The following is an 18,873-nucleotide window of genomic DNA, read 5'->3' as shown; positions in this document are numbered from 1 at the left end:
TTTCTATTGAAATTCATACCTCGGATGTAAATACAGAGCGCATCCGCGTGTATGTGAAAGTGTGCGTGTGTTTTTTTTTTAAGCTCCGAAATAGTAACCTCTTGGCCCGCCGCCGTGGAATCCCAGAATGCATCCTGCTGGTCACTCAGCGCATCACAAAGTACCCCGTGCTGGTGGAGAGGATATTGCAGTACACAAAGGGTGAGTGATGACACCTGGGGCACAAGCATTTGCCTCTTTCATTAGTTTTAAACACAGCTGAAGTGTCCTAAAAAGTCATAAATGTTTGTGGCTTCTGAGTCACGAAGTTTATCCTACTGGGGAAACTTGATGAAGCCTTAGGATTTGGATTCATTTTGAGAATTTATCTGTGTAGTGTGCTTGGCCAATATTCTGGATTCTTTCAAGTAGACCAAACCAAGCAGACTTCGTCATGATTCGACCCTGCCTTTCCCATCGCCATTTCCCCCATATCCAGAGACCTTCTTAGTGCCTCCTCTTCCTAATCTTCCTGTTAGGTGCACAGCAGTCAGAAGACAAAACATATGGTTGCATCCCCAAATGTCAGCTCTCCCTAGCAGTGAGCTGCTGGATTGAGAATGATTGTGTAAGGATCTGGTTTAACCCTGACAATTCATCAAGTCCAGGAAGTAGCATTTGGGCAACCTTTACGAAGCTGTCAATGCACTTGGCTTAGCTGTAAGCGCCATGAGAGGCCAAACAGGCTTCGTCATGATTTGACCCTGCCTAAGACGACTGCCTTTCTCCTTCTCACCTGCATCTTCAATGCCTAGTGCAATGGCTGAAATCTAATAGACCATCAAGTAAATGTGCATCAGTTCAATGAATGAATGAATAAAAATGCTTTTCCTCAAGTGAGTGTGTTGAGTAAGGATTATTATTAGGGTGGTATGTTATGTGAGCAAGGATTTGGGTTTGAAATTGTGTAAACTTGTATATATACTTGGTTTTACCACTGATTAGTTTGGCAAGCTAATTAAATGAGTGTCAGTTTCCTCAAGAACATAATGAGAGTGATAATCCTTATGCTATGATATTATGAGGAGTTGATGAGATTGGCTCAGTGCCATGCCAGATATGAAGATGCTCGCTCCTCCAATTATTATGATCAGCTGACTTAGTGATCATTAAATGCCCATTTTAAAAACTTAGCTTCTATTTAAACTAACATCATTCTTTTTTATCTAGGTAAGTAGAAAAAGCATAATTTTTTTCTTTCCTTTTCTTTTCCGTTACATTTAAGACTAATTTCAGGAAAAGGTGGTAACATCTATTCCTTGTGCTCCATTTTTACTCCAATGTATAATTTAACATAAAAGAATATATAAAGGGAAAAGCCGTATAAATTTTGTCTTCAGTCAAAGAATGAAAACAAAATGAAGGCTTCTCAGTTTGTGTTATGTTTATATAATCTTTCTAAAGTTAAGTGCAACATTTCCAATACTAGAAGCTGTCAGGTTGCTTCCGTCAGCGAGCGCTACTCCAAGAACCAACCCATGCCAAATTCTTGGTAAAATGAATAAGAGTGACTGTCCTTTCCTGCCCTGTGTCAGAAACATCGTTTGTGCCTGCCAGCTCTCCTGCCATGCTCCTTGTGGTGGCTGAATGGGGCCACCTCCTTGGTCAGTGGTGGCCGTGGCCAGTCCTCTTTCTCCCGGGCTTCTGGGGACCTTGGCCCACCAGGACTCTGTCCTCGCAGGGCCTCTCAGAGCGCGTTAGGCACACTCTGTGCCTGGGTGTCTTGTGTACAGGCAGGTTGTGATTCAGTAGCTCTAGGGTAGAACCCAAGGTGAGCTTTTCCACTCACTTTGACTAGCAAGGTGTTAGAAGGCAGTGCCCTGTCTCCGAGGGTCCAGAGACTCTGTATCTCTTCCTGGTCTTACCCCAGGTCACCTTGTAACTCAACTTTGATTTCCTCTACTCAACTTTCCTGCTTATGAAAAATGCTCTTTTTGAGAGACTGAACATAGGATTTCTGAACTGGAGGACGGAACATCTGAAATCCGACAAGAAACAGAAACTATAGGGAAAAAAAATGGAAAAATATGAGCAGGGACTCAGGGAATTGAAAGACAGTATGAAGCGCATGAATATATGGGTTGTGGATATCCCAGAAGGAGAAGAGAAGGGAAAAGGAGGAGAAAAAAACTAATGGAGGAAATTATCACTGAAAATTTCCCAACTCTTATGAAAGACTTAAAATTACAGATCCAAGAAGTGCAGCATACCCCAAAGAGAATAGATCCAAATAGACATACTCCAAGACATTTAATAATCAGAATGTCAGAGGTCAAAGAGAAAGAGAGGATCTTGAAAGCAGCAAGAGAAAAGCAATCCATCACATACAAGGGAAGCCCAATCAGACTATGCACAGATCTCTCAGCAGAAACCATGGAGGCGAGAAGACAGTGGGATAATATATTTAAATTATTAAAAGAGAAAAGCTGCCAACCAAGAATTCTGTATCCAGCAAAGTTGTCCTTCAGAAATGAGGGAGAAATTAAAACATTTTCAGACAAAAAATCACTGAGAGAATTTGTGACCAAGAGACCAGCTCTGCAAGAAATACTAAAGGGAACACTAGAGACAGATACGAAGACAGAAGAGAGAGGTGTGGAGAAGAGTGTAGAAAGGAAGATTACAAGTAAAGGTAAAAAGAAGGAAAATTAGATATGACATATAAAATCCAGAAGGCAAAATAGTAGAAGAAAGTACTACCCATGCAGTAATAATACTGAATGTTAATGGATTAAACTCTCCAATCAAAAGACATGGTCTGGCAGAATGGATTAAAAAGCAGGACCCATCTATATGCTGTCTCTACTCAAAGGACACAAGGCCAAGGACACAAATGGACATTTACACACCAATGTTTATAGCAGCATTGTTAACAATTACCAAGAGATGGAAACAGCCAAAATGTCCATCAACAGACCGTTGGCTAAACAAACTGTGACATTTACATAAGATGGAATATTATGCAGCTGTAAGACAGAATAAAGTTATGAAGTATGTAACAACATGAATGGACCTTAAGGACATTATGCTGAGTGCGATTAGCCAGAAACAAAAGGACAAATACTGTATGGTCTCACTAAAATGAACTGATATTAGGGAATAAACTTGGAATATTTCCTTGGTAACAGAGACCATCAGGAGATAGAAATAGGGTAAGATATTGGGTAATTGGAGCTGAACGGATACAGATTGTGCAACAGGACTGAATATAAAAACTCAGAAATGGACAGTACTATATTACCTAACTGTAATACAATTATGTTAAAACACTGAATGAAGCTGCATATGAGAATGACAGAGGGAGTAGGGCTGGGGCATAAATGAAATCACAAAAAAAGATAGACGATAAAGATTGAGGTGGTGTAATCTAGGAATGCCTAGAGTGTATATTGATAGTGACTAAATGTACAAATTTAAAAAATGTTTTTGCATGAGGAAGAACAAAAGAATGTCATTATTGCAGTGTGCTGAAAATAGATGGTAATTAATATTTTAAAATTTCAACTAATGTGTGAGACTAAAGCAAAGAATGTTTATTTGGTACAAATCTATACTTTGACTAGTGCATCTCCTAATATAACTTATGTAGATAGTTGATTGAACACCTTAAGTACATGGAACTTTGTATAGGACATGAGATTTTGTTGGTTTGTCCAGGTGATGCCCTGATGAATCCCAGAGTGATTTGATCAGTGAGTGGAAAAGTATTTGCAAAGTCCCCTTCGGGGAAGGGTGAGAACGGGGGAAAACTCAACTTCCCCAAGTTGAATTCTTGATATTCTCACAAGCAGTGTGGACAACCAAAGCTATAGGCTGAGCCCCCAGTCTTGGGGTTTGTTCAGATGAAACTTAACCCCACAGGGGATAGGTCAAGCCTACTTAAAATTAAGCCTAAGAGTCACCCCCAAGAGAACCTCTTTTGTTGCTCAGATGTGGCCTCTCTCTCCAGCCAACACAGCAAGCAGACTCACCACCCTCCCCCTGTCTATGTGGGACACAACTACCAGGGGTGTGGATCTTCCTGGCAGCATGGGACAGAAATCCCAGAATGAGCTGAGATTCAGCATCAAAGGATTGAGAAAAACTCTAAAATGAGCTGAGACCCAGCATCAAGGGATTGAGAAAACCTTCTCAACCAAAAGGGGGAAGAGTGAAATGAGACAAAGTGTCAATGGCTGAGAGATTCCAAACAGAGTCCAGAGGTTATCCTGGAGGTTATTCTTACGCATTAAATAGATATCACCTGTTAGTCACGATGTAGTGGAGAGGCTGGAGGGAGGGAACTGCCTGAAAATGTAGAGGTGTGTTCCAGTAGCCATGTTTCTTGATGATGATTATATAATGATACAGCTTTCACAATGTGACTGTGTGATTGTGAAAACCTTGCGTCTGATGCTCCTTTGATCTACCTTGTCAACAGATGAGAGGAACACATGGAATAAAAATAAATAATAGGGGGAACAAATGTTAAAATAGATTTAGTTTGAAATGCTAGTGATCAATGAAAGGGATCAGTAAGGGGTATGTAAAATTTTTTTTTCTGTTTGTTATATTTTGCTGTTGTCTTTTTGTTTCTTTTTCTGAATTGATGCTAATAAAAAAAAAGAAAAGAAAAATGCTCTTTAGCACAAAGAACCTTTTTAGACAGAAGGCCTGAGTGCGGATAAGCTGCAGTAAGGTGGTGAAGGGTGTTCTTCCACAGGTAGTGGAAAAGAGAGCGTCTTCATGCTGAAGACGGAGGTCAGGGCGGCCTACTTAGGGCATTGAGGACCTGGCAATGTTTAAAACCTTTGGAGAACTTATCCTCATGCCTCTTGACTGCCATTTCTAAGTGTTGATTTCTGCTGCTCGAGGCTCGAGAGAGTTTTTTTCTCTGCCAGTTTTCCTTTTCTCTTTTCCTTCTAGCACCCTCTGGCCCCCTGAAATCTTCCCTTTCAGTCCTCTTGCCTCAGTAAACATGAACTAGGAGTTCTTTATCATCAAATATAGAAAATAGCTAGAATATTAGGAGGCTATTTCAGAAACCCCTCCAGCATTTTCTTAAGATGACCTAGAAAAAAGAGCAGGTGGCCGGTGTTTTGGAGAATAACAACTGGAACCCATCATTATCTGTGCTCTGGCATCAGCAGGGCCTACTTGTCCATTAGGCACAGTGCCTCTGTCCTACAAAAGTGGTTTAATTTCTTTTAAAATAAGGCAAAAAATGAACTTTCAGGTTGAGGAAAATGTTTTAATATATAATATTCATCCTCATCTTTATACCAGTACAGTTGTAAAATATGATTTTCCATGACCCTTGTGGGTGCATCTGTGAGAGAACTTGGCTCGGATGCAGCTGGGTCCAAGTGAGAAACTAGTTATTTTTGTCTAGGAAGGTGAAGGAGGACCTAAGTTAGTATATAGCAGCACCTTTCTGGCTCTGGGGAGAATGTCTGACCAGTCTGTAGAACTCATACTAACATAATATTTCAGCTGAAGCCCATTTGATAATAAAAATCCTTTATATTCAGAGATTTTAAAAGTCCTTTTTGGGAAGGGGTGTGCAGAGTGATTCTATAGTATTTGAATTTATTTCGAAGTTTTTCTCATGCGGTTTTTATTATTTGGATGATACATTTAACTGTATGTAAAAACTAAAGAAAAAGTTTCCTTTCTTAGCACTCTAGTTTATTGCTTAGTATTCTCCCTTTTTTTTTTCATGCAGAAAGAACTGAAGAGCATAAAGACTTATGCAAAGCTCTTGGCTTAATTAAAGACATGATTGCAGCAGTGGATTTAAAAGTCAGCGAATATGAGAGAAACCAGAAATGGCTTGAGATCCTAAATAAGATTGAAAACAAAACATACACAAAGCTCAAAAATGGCCACGTGTTTAGGAAGCAGGCGCTGCTAAGTAAAGAAAGGACTCTGCTATATGAGAGCCTCGTTTATTGGAAAACTGCGACAGGTCGTTTCAAAGGTATTGTGGCTTTCAACCAATTTCTCCTTCCTTCACACGTTATTCATTTCCCAGAGAACTGGATTTTCAAAAGAAAAGTGGCTCAGAAGTGAAGGCACCAGCACAAACCCTGCATGAGTGACAGATTCCGGTAGGAGCAAGCTGTGAATTTGGATAGGCAGACGTGGCCAGCACGACAAATCTGGTAGGAGTTTGTGGTCCCCAGGAAACACCTTCATACGTGTTTTTATGAATTCACAAATTTGTGATGTTTGAAGTCAGAGGTACTGAAAATTCTTCCCATTGCTGGCACAGAAATATTATTTTGGCAAATGTGCTTAGTTAAAAATGAGGCAGGACACATCTCCACCTGGAGTTGGCTGAGCGGCAGGCCGCTGGAGAGAGGTGGAAGGAAGTCGGAGTGTCACCTCTGTTCATGGGTGTTAAAATGTGTAATACACACGTGGACCTAGGTGGAAATCTGCCTCAGGGCAACTGTCTGCCAACAGCCATTCTCCTCACCCTATTAAGCTGATTAGAGGCTAAAACTGTTTACTCGGATGCCAAAGGACTGATTATGTGTTTGCACATTGCCTCATCCAGGGTTTCCAAACCCAGACCACGTGCTAGAATCACCTTTGGAGCTTCAGACATCACCCATGCTCCAATGTCACCCTGGAGACTCTGATTTAAGCCCAAACCGGGGTAGTTTGAAAAGCTCCCCAGGTGAGTCTGCTGTGCAGTCAGGGCTGAGAACCCCTGGCCTAGACTCTTCATTTTCAGTTCTTCATCTTAGAAACTTCCTTAGGTAGGCAACGAGAGGAAGAGGTGATTAAATTCTAGATACTCAAAAGTTACTACTCACTTGAGAATTCTAAAATGTTGATGTAGGTTGCAGCTAATGACTGAATAGGGAATTACTGATCAGCAACTTGCAATGTTGATGTTGAAAAAAATATTAAATAACCACAATCTTTATATCCAATTGCCCCATGTTATTAGTTCTTTATTCATTTAGTAGAATCTACAATTTGTGAGGGAAGTACAACATTCAAAACTCACTCAGATCTAGAAGAAACAAAACAACAGGTTTACATATATCATCCAAGGCAGAAGCTCCTCTCTCACATTTTTTATTAAGTACTCAAAAAAATGTAATTCTGCTTGCCCCATTCTATTACAACTTTCTCTCTCTTTTTTTTGGCATAGGCAGGCACCAGAATCAAGTCTGGGTCTCCGGCATGGCAGGCAAGAACTCTGCCACTGTGCCACCGTTGCCTGCCCTAGGACCTTCTTTTACTGGCTATTTTTCTCCTGTTTTAAAAATTACAAGATTAATTTTGTTGGAGATTTAACTATCACTGTAATTATACACACAAACATGAACACTTAAATGCAACTTGTCTACTAAGATATCTGGAGAATGTAGATTTGACTACCATAGACATTTCACAAAATTTTCATCATTAGACTAAATCTTAGACTTTTGATTTTTATTAAATTGATGTAAATTTCAAACAGGAAACAATATATCATAAAGGAATTTAAGCTGTGGTTGCTTCATTAATACTAGTATTGTTTTTTTTCTTTGAAGATATCCTAGCACTTCTTCTAACTGATGTGCTGCTCTTTTTACAAGAAAAAGACCAGAAATATATCTTTGCAGCAGTTGTAAGTATATATGCATGCAATGCCTATTTTAATTGGTTTAATCCCACATTTCCATGAAAAAAATGCCTGAAAGTCCTAATGAAACATGATGTCACTGGCACAGTAGGCTCCTTGCTATATCCCTGTTGTTATTTATGACTATGTGTTCAGTAAGGAGCATTTAATCACGTTAAATTAGTCTGATAAGTGTTGATTTATCCCCCCCAAGGCTGGCAGTAGCTGGCTCAGTGGTTTAACCAGTTGTGAGAGTATTGAAGGTCTTCTGTGTTGGTCAGTAAAAGTACAAAAAAGCGTGTGTGCCAGATAGTGGGATTTGAGGAAGGAAGGAGGCTGGGGCAGTGTCCCGCCTGCCCATCACTGCTCGGCAGGTGGCCCGATAGCTGCTTCCTCTTGCTGGGCATGCCGGGCATGCTCCTCTCCTCACTGCACCGATTCCCGGTGGTAAAAGCTTGTGTTTTATTTCAACAGAGTTGCACCTAAGGCTAATAAGAGGTCTTAACCGTGTGCCAGTGCCCTTAATTCATTTCAACTGTATGTATTGTAAATTCCGTGCACACCTGCTGGTTTGTTCAGCAGCTCCTCTATACTGTTACAGGGGATGCTCTGAAAGAGAACATGAAACCTAAGTGGGAAGGTGGGACCATTTTGCTTGAACTGCCTGATGGCTGGATTGGAATCAAAAACAAATTCACATTACACCCTTACAAAAACAGAGACCTGAAAGAGAAGCAAATCTGGCTTCTCAGGAATTAGTAGAGGCCAGATAACCAGCTGAGTGGTCAAGAATTAGACACAGGAAAGAAAGAAGTTCATTTTCTGGGACAATAGAGTATATAAATACAGTCAAGCTGTGATGCTCAGCTGAGAATCCTGACTTGCGATATTGATCTGTCCCTGTTATGCCATCTCTTGAAAAGTTTTCTCTGCCATCCCTCGTCCACATATGCCATTAAAGGGGACATTATGAAGGCGTTCCACAGAACGCCTGAATGAAGACAGCCCATAACTTAGCTTTTCTTGGGAGAATGTGTTTGGGTGTAGATGACAGCAAAATATTGCTGTTTCTTCCTGAAGGCATTAGCCTGGATGTAGCTGCGTTCATAAAGGCCAGCCAAGCTGTTGGCAATATCAGGAAGCAAAAGAGAAAATATCTTATCCTTAAAGGGTCACGTACACCCAACTGTTTGATCATATACTTTTTAGTTGTTTCTTTCTGACAATAGCCCATGCGTGATGAATGTCTGATAGTTAGCATCTCGGGAAATTGATGCATTATCAAGCTGTGTTCAGATATCTGGATTTCTTAAGTCTCACCCTGGTGTGTTAGAGAGGTGACCTCACACAGGTACCTGCAGATGAGAGTCTCTGCTACTTGTGTCATTTAGAAAAAAATGTCTTTAGTAAATGCTTATCTAGCCTTGTGATTTGTAATAAAAGACATGATGAATTTGGGAACTTCCAGCTGAAAGTAACAAGAGGATGTGGTAGTAGGCATGGAAGAGAAATTCGTTTTTGTTTTTAAAGATGCCTCAGAATGCAAATAGGGTCAGAACTCAAACCTGTAAAATGAATAGGAAAAAAATAAATGGGTTCACTAAATCCTGAATGCTGAATCTTGGAGGAATCTCGTGACGATGCACGAAGGTCATTTAAAAATGAACAGGGTCGGCTAAGGTGGCTCAGCAGGCAGAGTTCTCACCTGCCATGCTGGAGACCCGGGTTCGATTCCCGGTGCCTGCCCATGCCAAACAAAAATGAACAAACAATAAAAAGGATAAAACAAACATGGAGATATGCAACTGCAAATTTGAAAATACTAAGCAGCCTTAAGATCTTATTATTACAGTGGAATTGCTTATGGCATCCCTTGCCAGTAGAATCAGCCAGGTTGTGAAATCACAGAGTAGACGAGGAGTACTAACAGGGCCAGAGAGAGCAGCCGCTTTCCCCTGGCCCTGTACCAGACGCCTGTGACTCCACGGCCTATAGGGACTGGGCAGGAGACATAAATGCGGGAACTAGAGCAGGGCCAAGGAGGCAATGGAGTGAACCAGCAAGGACATGCCCGTCTTGAAGAAAAACGGTTACTCAGCTACAGCCAGTGTTTCATGTGGGATACAGGCCCAGTATTTCCAATCATCTATTTTTCTCCAAGAATCCAGAAAACTGTAATTTTAAAAAAAGGAGAATCCCCTAAGTTTGAAATGTTGACAACTTATTTAAAAAACATTTTTTTAATGGTGTGGGTCACACAAAGCCTCTCTGTAGGCTGATTGCACCTTTACATCACCAAGTTTTGACATCTCTCTCCAAAGCAGACATGTTCCTCCATTCCTGGATATTTTAGTTTAATTCTTGTCCACTTCTAGTATGCCTTTATGGTTAATATGAATAATAATGAACATGTTTCCTGATGCCTCCTGGTCCGATGGTGACTTAGTTCTAATTTCTAGTCACATCCCTGTTCTCCACTTTCAAATATCTCGCCCCATCATCCTGTGTAACTTGATCCATCTGGCTCGGATCGTTTCTGTGCTGTGGACGTGTCAGGCAAACTGGACCCACGCTGAGCCCGCGCAGGCCGGGGAGACTAGGAATAGACACCGACGCGAGGAAGGCGGCTCCGTTCCTGGATGGCAGATGCATAACGGAGTGGGGTGTTAGCAGTGCTCAAGGCAGCTTCCAAGGCAGGAGATGGATCAGCATCTGGCCCAGCGCAGGCTTTCCTTTTACTTAGGCTGCTCTAAGGGGGTGGGGGGTGCTGAGGGAGTGCTCTGGGAACCCCTGGCTTCCAGCCTCAGATGTGGGGAAGTTGTGTCGTGGGGAGAAAGCAGACGAAGCGGCACCACGGATCAGCAGGGCACCGAGGTGGCAGGTTGTGGATGAAGGCGTCACTCAGTCCATGGGGTAGAAGCAAAATCACAAACAGCAACAGATGGAAACAGTGCTGGAAGCCACGCCCCAAACCGTCATCTTCTTTATCCCCCCAAACTGGCCGTCGTCTCAGTTTCAGCTGCCTCCCCAAGTCAGCATTCATTATCACTGCCTGCTCATTTTGAATTACTGATGCTTAGAAACGCAGGTTGGAGGAGCACAGCGGACGTTGGTGGAGGGGTGACGTAATGACGGCCTGGGAGCTGAAGTCGAGACTTGCCTCCTCTTCCCCTTTGGTGGAAATGTGCTGAATTTAGCCCTACAGGCATTTGTTGAGTGCCCACCGTATTCAAGGCAAGGTTCTGGGCATGCAGAGAGGAATTGGACCTGCCTCCCAGGAGCTGGCTGTTGGTGGGGCGAGCAGACATTTGCAGGCATAACTGCAGTTGCATCCGTCTTAGGACGGGTTGATTATGCTTGGGGAACCCAAGCTCCTGCCTCCTCATCTTCCTCTTCTTTTTTACAGTCCCCCTTTGTGCTCGGGGGTTCTCATCCCATCACGTTACTGCAGCTGAGTCCCTTCCAGTGCCAGACTCAGTGGTCTCTCCTTAGTCCCCCACCCCTCTCAACATCATTGTAATAAGGTTCAGCGTACGGTTTTTCCTTCTCCTTGCCCTTCTAGAAAGACCCCCTGTAACTGACCACTGCATGTTTATTTTTTTACTTCCTCTCTGTTCTGTCTTTGAAGTTGTTCCTTTAAGCCATCAACTCTTCAGGACAAATACCACCCCCACCCCATCCCCACCCAGCCCCCTTTTTCCTTCCTCTCTTTTCCCTGTCCTCTCCCATGGAGATCTTTTCAGCTTCCACAGCTCTTTGGAAAAGGTTCAAAGTGAGATAAAGATCTGCCCAGTACTGCTGCTTTCCTCAGGCAGTGTCTTTTGAGACTCTTACTTAGCTATTGTGCTGTTTCATCTGTGCATTTTCCTATTTTACACAGGATCAGAAGCCATCAGTTATTTCCCTGCAGAAGCTTATTGCGAGAGAAGTAGCCAATGAAGAGAGAGGAATGTTTCTGATCAGCGCTTCATCGGCTGGTCCTGAGATGTATGAAATTCATACCAATTCCAAGGAGGAACGAAATAACTGGATGAGAAGGATCCAACAGGCAGTTGAAAGGTAACATTTGCCTGCATCTATAATCCATAAATGCACCTGTTCAGTTGGGAAAAACTTTCTAACCAGTGTCTCTCTTGCATGGAAACTTTGCCTCAGCTGGAACGGTCTGCTCGCTGGCCCCAGCCCTGCCTGCGGGGGCTCCCAGCGGCACCTCCCTGCCCTTAACTCCCCCCCAACCCTGCTGCCTGTTTGAGCCCTCCCGTCCTTGCTGCACCTCCCGTCTTGCCTGCTGTGTGGACACCTCCTCAGCCAGAGTGTTCTCTTCTGCATCTGAAACTCTTTAACGCCTGCTCTCTAAAGCATGTAGTGTGGCTTGTCGTGGACCACCTCATGGTTCTGCTCGTCTCTTCATGGATGCACGTATTCATTAAATCAGACTGAAAGCTCCTGGGGGTTAGGGACCACCCCCTTTGTCCCTCGTGTGCCTGGCACCTAGGGGTCCCTCAATAAATGTCTTCACATTGGTGAACCTGAGCATTGTGTGTGCATTTGCTCCTCTGTACTTGTGCAAGGACAGTTTTTCTGAATGGGACGGGAGGGTGGGGTGGTCATCCTGAATGGTGATTGGATTCATTAGAGCTCGGATGACGCATAGAGAAGTTCCTCCATCTGCCCCACCCAAGTCGGCCCCCTGCCCTGTGCTCTCCCCTATTGAGAATGGAAGTGCTCAGATGTGGCAGCCGGCGCAGCGTTCTTACTTTTGTTGTACCTGATGCCAGACTTAGCACTGTGGGGTGTGTGAGCATGCTTTGGGAGTGTGTTTGTGTGTGCATGTATTTGTTGGCATACTGGAGCCATCTTGTATGGCTCACTGTGAGGACTCGGCTATATTCAGTGCAGAAACCCGAATCCCATAGCCGGGATGTGTGATGGTTCTTGTTATGCTGTATCTTTCTTCTTTATGACTAATTCTACTGCCAGCTTCTTACGTCTTTCTGATGTCCCTAAGGATCCTTGGACTTGGTTTCAGTTTTCTCTCCTACCCGATGTCTTTTAAAGCTGTCCAGAAGAAGAAGATGGTGGAAGAACAAGTGAATCTGATGAGGAGAGGCGGAAAGCTGAAGCAAGAGTGGCCAGAATTCAGCAGTGTCAAGGTATGGAGCAGGCGCCTCTGGCTGCCTGGCTAAGGCGATCTCCTGGCATGTTGGGAAATCCCAGGTGTCGTAAATGAACAATTACGACTAAATGATGAATGCAGGTCTGTGCATCTGAGCCCCCCACCTCCCAAATTGTATGGCCACTGGTGCTGCTCAAATAAGATGAGTCTCTCCCTCTTTCTGCCTTAGTGATTAAATATATATATAATCTGTATGAAGCAATAATTTTGGGCTCTGTGTTGCAAGTGAGAATCGCAATTGCTATCTGAGGGTCTAAGTTTAGGTCCCAGCCTATGTAACTTTGGACAAGGAACCCAATTGTTGTGATCCTGAGTTTCTAAATTTGTGAAGTAAGGAAATTAGGTTAGCCCTGTGGTTCTCAGCTCTGGCTGGACATTAGAATCACTTGGGGAGGTCTTTAAAAAACACAGTCCTCGTCCTCATCCTCAACCAAGTGAATCAAAGTCTGTGGGAGGTGGGGCGTAAGCACTGATCATCATTTTAAACTCTCGGGTGATTCTCAGGCACAGGGAGAATTGAAAACTATTGGATTCGATGCCAGTTAAGATCCCTTTGAGCTCTTAGAATTCTATGACATTTTGAAATCAGAGGAAAATGATGCATGCAAAAGTAGTAACAGAAATTGAAAGTTTAAGAACACAGACATGAACCAGTATCTTTGGTTTTGATCAAGACCAGCTGAAGCTGGAGTGGTTTTGGGGTTTTGTGTCACTTTCTCCTGTGGGTGTGCACTTATATGGACGGTGCTGCCTCAACTTCATTCCTGGAGCTTCATGTTGAGCCTTAATGGAAAGCAGCCTGGATAAATAAAGAATAGATTTGCGAGTGTTTCTGGAATTAGGGGAATGGAAACGGGAAGGGACATTTACAAGCACCTTATTGATAGAAGAGCTCACGGGAGCTCGGAGATTGTCATACCCACAGTCCCTCATGGTGCCGTCGGGGTTTGAGCCTGGGTCTTCCCCAGTCAACTCTGCACTTTTCCCATGGGACTATATGTCTCATCACTTAGCAGCATCTTCATCTTGTCACACCCTATCAGCTGTACTTGTGTTAGTGATGACCTCACTGGTGAACACTGTTTCACAGAACTGCTCAGTAACCAGGACCAGCAAATCTGCATGTATTTGGAGGAGAAGTTGCGTGTCTATGCTGCCCTGGGGGAGCTGAGTGGATATGAGGATGCACAGCTGGAGCCCCACCTCCTCATCAAGCCCGACCCGACAGACCCCCCCCAGGCAGCACCCCTCCTGGCCGCGGCCCTGAGAGAAGGTGAGCTGCTTCACAGAGGAGCCGATTGGACAGACTGTGAAAACGTTATTGTGGGCCTACTACGCGCTGAGCATGCAGTGGAAAAACACAAAATCCCTGCTCTTTTGGAACTTATATTCTAGAGGCAGCAGAATATAAAGAAATAAGGGTGCTGGGTGTTGACAGTTGTTATGAAAAGATAAACTGGTGGGCGTGCTAGAGAGCGATGGTGCTGAGGAGGTCCTCTTCCAGACAGGGTGATCAGGTGGGCCCTTTTACGTGCTCATACGTATGGAAGTAAGAGAACCAAGTAGGAATTGGAGGAAAGTCCTTTCCAGACGCAGGGAATAGCCGGTGCCAAGGTCCTGAGACAGGTGAGTGCCAGGTTCTTGAGGAACAGCAAGGAGGCTGGTGCAGGTGGAGTGAAGTGAGGCCTTGGAGGGGAGGAGAGTGGCAGGAGTTGAGTCAGAGTTACCCAGAACTCGTTACGTATGCCAGATGGGTATGAACCTTGAAGTTCTTTCTGAGCGAGATAGAAAGCATTTGAGGAGAGGGCTGGCTTGGTTTGTGTGGAAACTTCTGACTGCTGTGTGGAGTATAGACGGTAAGGGGCAAGGTACGGATATTGGTGATAACTCTAGCCGTGGGAGTGGGTGGCTGAGGTCCTGCAGAGGACAAGATGACTGGGCATGAGAGTCCACAGTGTTGGAAGGGTCATGTTCATGAACTTGAAGTTGCTGAGACTGTTGACAGGAGGAGGAGCGTTGGTGGAACCGAGAGCACACCCCAGGCACTAAACTGCTCAGGGGATGTGGTGAGTGGTTCGGGTATGTAGATGCATGGCAGGAGGGCGGCACCGTGAGTGGTATTTCTGGTGGAATGATAGTCAAGGGAGAAATGGGTTTATCTCCCAAACCCTCTGGAGGGTTTAGAACAGCCGGGAAGTGACAATTGGGACAGAGGGTTTGGGAGATAAAACAACATCCAACTGAGAGAGTGGCAGGGAATGCAGCAGCTTAGAACGAGTGTCTGTAAATTATAGCTTATGGACTAAATGCATCTACCACCTGTTTTTGTCAGTACCTTTGTATCAGAACACAGATCCATACATTTGTTTATCTGTTCTCTATGGCTATTTTTATGCTACACTGGCAGAGATTAATAGCTTTGACAGAGACTCTATAGCCCACAAAGCCTAAAATAGTTACTACCTGACCTATTTCAGAAAATGTTTACTGAACTCTGGTTTAGAATCTCAGAACATGAGCTCTGAAAGCGATTTTAGAAACCATGGAATCTATTGTCTTAATTTCTGGTTGAAAACTGAGGTCTTCAGAAGGTCTTGGAGGTGGGCTGAAGTGGGTTCACTGACAGGACCATTTATCAGTCATCAGATGTTCGCTGGGCCTCCACCATATGTGCTGTTGTTGGTTCCGAGGAAATAGTAATGCCTTCATGATTCCTATTGGAAGAAGACAAGATGATATACAGGAAAACAAGGTCATTTCAGAAAGTCCTAAGAAAGTAAGATTATGGTGGGATAAGGTGAAGGCTCTGCTTTAGAGAAGTCCAGGAAGGTCTCCCTGAGATTAGTTTTTGAGATGAGAAGAAGCCAAGTGTCTGGAGATCCGGGGGAAGGACCACTCCTGGAAGAAAGAATCTCAGTGCCCAGCCCTCGAGGCTGAATAGAGTTGGACGTGTTCAAGGAAAGAAAGAAGGCCAGGCTGGGAAGAGACAGGAAGACCCATATGAAATTAGGTTGAGGAGGTGGGTGCAGTGAGGTAGGTCATGGAAAAAATCAGATTTTATTCCAAATGTGTTGGAAAGTCATTGGAAGCTTTCATCCTGGGTGTGGCATGATCTGATTTATGTCTTGAAAAGAACACCGGCTGCTGAATGGAGAACAGTCGGGAAGGAGGCTAGTTTGCACGGAGACCTGGTGGAAGCAGTTACACAAGTTCAGATGAGAGATGTTAGTGTCTTGATGTAGAACAGAACTATTGGGAATGGAAATAAAGAGAAGTGGAGAGATGCAAGACATATTTTTAAAAATAAGTAAGGTCAAAAGGACTTTCAAATACATTAACAAGAGCCGGTGACCCCTTATTATCTTTGATAATGTCTTTATCAAATAATCCCGCTCACTGTCCATTTTAGCTGGTGACTTCAGCTTCCTCTCTGCAGAGCTTTCACTGGGGCAGTGATGCTAAGTCCGTGTGCTGGAATGTTTCTGGCCCGTGTGGTAGAGGTGCTGGGACTAGCAGTGGACTCAGCTTCTCAGTGGAGGACCAGGCTGGCCACTGACCCTCCACACCAGAGGCAGCAGCAGATTCCCCAGGGACTCCTGCTTAGAAATGCCTCTTGAATTCTGTCCTTATGTCTGTGCTCATGCCAGCCCCTCTGCTGGGCTGCTCTTCTCCTCACCTTTCTCCTCTTCCCTCTCTGCCTTTTGAAGTCCAGCCTCTTCAAGGTCCTGCGGGTTTTCTCCCTTAAGAACTTTCCCCAATCACAGCAGCACATATAACTTTCTTGCTCCTCCTTGCTGTGGTCTCACTTTATCATGCTCTGATAACTCATGATAGAACTTAGAGCTGTTCATGTGCTGCTTTGTAGTAGAGGTAGTTGTACGTATCTTTCCTCCTTCACTCTGCAGATGTCCCTCATTTAGTTATCAAATGCCCAACAGCCCCAAGAACAGAGCAGGTGTTCAATGAGTATTTGTACACTTGAATCCTTGGATAAGGCGCTTTCATACTTTTTATAGCTATGTTTTTAAAATGCTTTGAATATTTGTCAAAATACCTCTTGCTCTTGATTTTTAGATTATTAGAAATCTTTGTAGGGATCTCAGAATTATCCTAGAGTACATGCAACTTGAAAAATCTTATATCCTAAAATAAAAGGCTTCAGCTTCTTGACCTGGTGTCTCCCAGCCTTGCCAGGTCCGTCACCTGCAGGGCTGTTTAAAATGCAAACGCTATTTACGCCCCTGGAGAGTCTGACCCAGGATGTGGAAATCTGTATTTTTTAAACAGGTTTTGGGAAATAACCTTTCAAAGAGAAGTTACTATTTCTGAGTAACAGGTTTTACAAGTGTAATGCCTGATGCTATACTTAAACTAAAAGAATTTATAGGCAGTTTTTCCACATGCTAACTTAATTAAAAATTGTAGTAAAACTTTTTTTGGTACAGTGGCTTTATATTTTATCGTTGAATTAATTCTTGATCATAAAAAGGTGCTGAAAGTTTGATCAGGATCACAGGTCAGCAAACTTTTGCTGTATAGGGCTGGATAGTGAAGGATTTACGTTTTTTAGGCCACAGTCTCTTGTTGTATATTTTTCTTTGCCTTTTTTCGTTTTTTGTTTTTTTCACGTGGGCAGGCACCAGGAATTGAGTGTTGTTTTTAAATAATCCTTTTAAAATGTAAAAAACATCCTCAGCTCCTGAGATAAAACAAACAAACAAACAACAACGAAAAAGAACGCAGGTGCAGGGCGGGTGTGGTTTGCCAGTCTCTGCTCTAGGCTGAGCCGTGTGTGCGTGTGTGTACATACGTGTAGCTGTGTCTGTAGTCTATGAGTATATGAAGTGTGTTTTTGTTGTTATTATTTCCAGCTGAGAGTCTGCACGCGGCAGTGCAGGCCTCGCGGGCGGGTGGCGGATGCTCGCCGTCAGCGGAAGGTTGTGGAGACTCTGGTTCGCCCCATCTGCTCAGTCCTAGGGACTCACCAGGACCCTCCACTGCCCGTAAGTGACGCTTCAGGCTTTTGTGATGAGACTGAACACGGTCCCTGTGCCGTAGAGGGGTAACATAACGTGAAGTCCATAGCTCTGTCTCCACTTGGAGGGGAATTAATGCATTTTTTTAATTAGAAAACAAAATGGAGAATAACTATGTGAGCATACTTTACATGTCATAGGGGCGCTGATTTTCCAAGGACACAGACTTAAGAGTTGAATTGATGGAGAAAATTGAAATGTTTTTTGGGCAAACATTGTACTTTCCCCAAACCCTGTCTCTTTTTTTTCTGTCTCATTTTTTATATGATTTATTTAATACAGTTTTGAAAGAACTTCCTAGTTTTTTACTTGTTAATTTTTTTAAAAAAGGGCTCCTGTAGCCTACTAGAGAATAAATCCTTAAACTTAATTTCGTTTGCACCCACTGAGAAAACTGGAAGCAGCCATCCACACACAGGCAAGGTGGTGCGGTGTCCTGGAAGGCAGAAGCGCTAAAAGATTCTTGATCTACAGAATCACAGACTTTAGTTCAGGTTGGAATTCATTTATTAAAATGCTGTTTCAATATATTTTAAATGCAAAAGCATAAAATTAGAGAATTGGTCTAGGTAATTTCTCAGAATGTACTTATGCTGTTTACAGGATTGTTGTGAGCTAAATTATCTAATTCCATAGTGGCTTCTGAGATGGGAATGCAACAAATGTAGTATTTACCATGTTTGGGTGGTAAGAACTTTTACTTTCACAAAGTCTTTATACACAGAAGATAAAATGTCTTTAGTAGCTAGAGATTGGAGGACTAAATTACCTTAGACTTTCTTTAAAAACATCTCTTGGTTAATTTCTATGTATAGAAGTAGGTCAGATTTTTAATTTTGTATATTAGCTTTTAAACCAGCCCCAATAATGATCTTCCCCTCTCGAGTTCTGTTTTATCTAGTCCTGAGTTTCTATTTTCAGAATGGGCACATATGTTTTCCATTTCGACACAGGCCAGACTCATCAGGGAGTTATACTGCCCTGGGTGACTTCCTTTTTAGAGGAGAACCTCATTACGC

The 18,873-nt window shown here is 43.2% G+C and overlaps 1 protein-coding gene across 5 annotated transcripts in view; it reads left to right on the top strand.

The window, feature by feature from the left end:
- ARHGEF28 (Rho guanine nucleotide exchange factor 28) overlaps positions 1–18,873 on the top strand; it is a 292,104-nt gene that overhangs the window by 235,505 nt on the left and 37,726 nt on the right. For 4 of the 5 annotated variants that reach the window (XR_013167187.1, XR_013167186.1, XM_077139471.1 and 1 more), the window contains exons 25-32: positions 84–201; positions 5,744–5,998; positions 6,581–6,703; positions 7,572–7,648; positions 11,523–11,701; positions 12,701–12,795; positions 13,909–14,091; positions 17,690–17,821. Coding sequence is in view for 3 of the 5 variants with exons in the window: in XM_077139471.1 (XP_076995586.1) it covers positions 84–201; positions 5,744–5,998; positions 6,581–6,703; positions 7,572–7,648; positions 11,523–11,701; positions 12,701–12,795; positions 13,909–14,091; positions 17,690–17,821 (1,162 nt within the window). In the remaining 2 variants the exon portion in view is untranslated. The remainder of the gene's footprint in view (positions 1–83; positions 202–5,743; positions 5,999–6,580; positions 6,704–7,571; positions 7,649–11,522; positions 11,702–12,700; positions 12,796–13,908; positions 14,092–17,689; positions 17,822–18,873) is intronic. The other variant, XM_077139472.1, reaches the window with a different exon arrangement.

This window comes from Tamandua tetradactyla, chromosome 21, assembly GCF_023851605.1.
Source record: "Tamandua tetradactyla isolate mTamTet1 chromosome 21, mTamTet1.pri, whole genome shotgun sequence".
NCBI lineage: Eukaryota > Metazoa > Chordata > Mammalia > Pilosa > Myrmecophagidae > Tamandua > Tamandua tetradactyla.
Note: the sequence above shows the minus strand (reverse complement) of the source record. Positions and strands in the feature narration are given on the sequence as shown.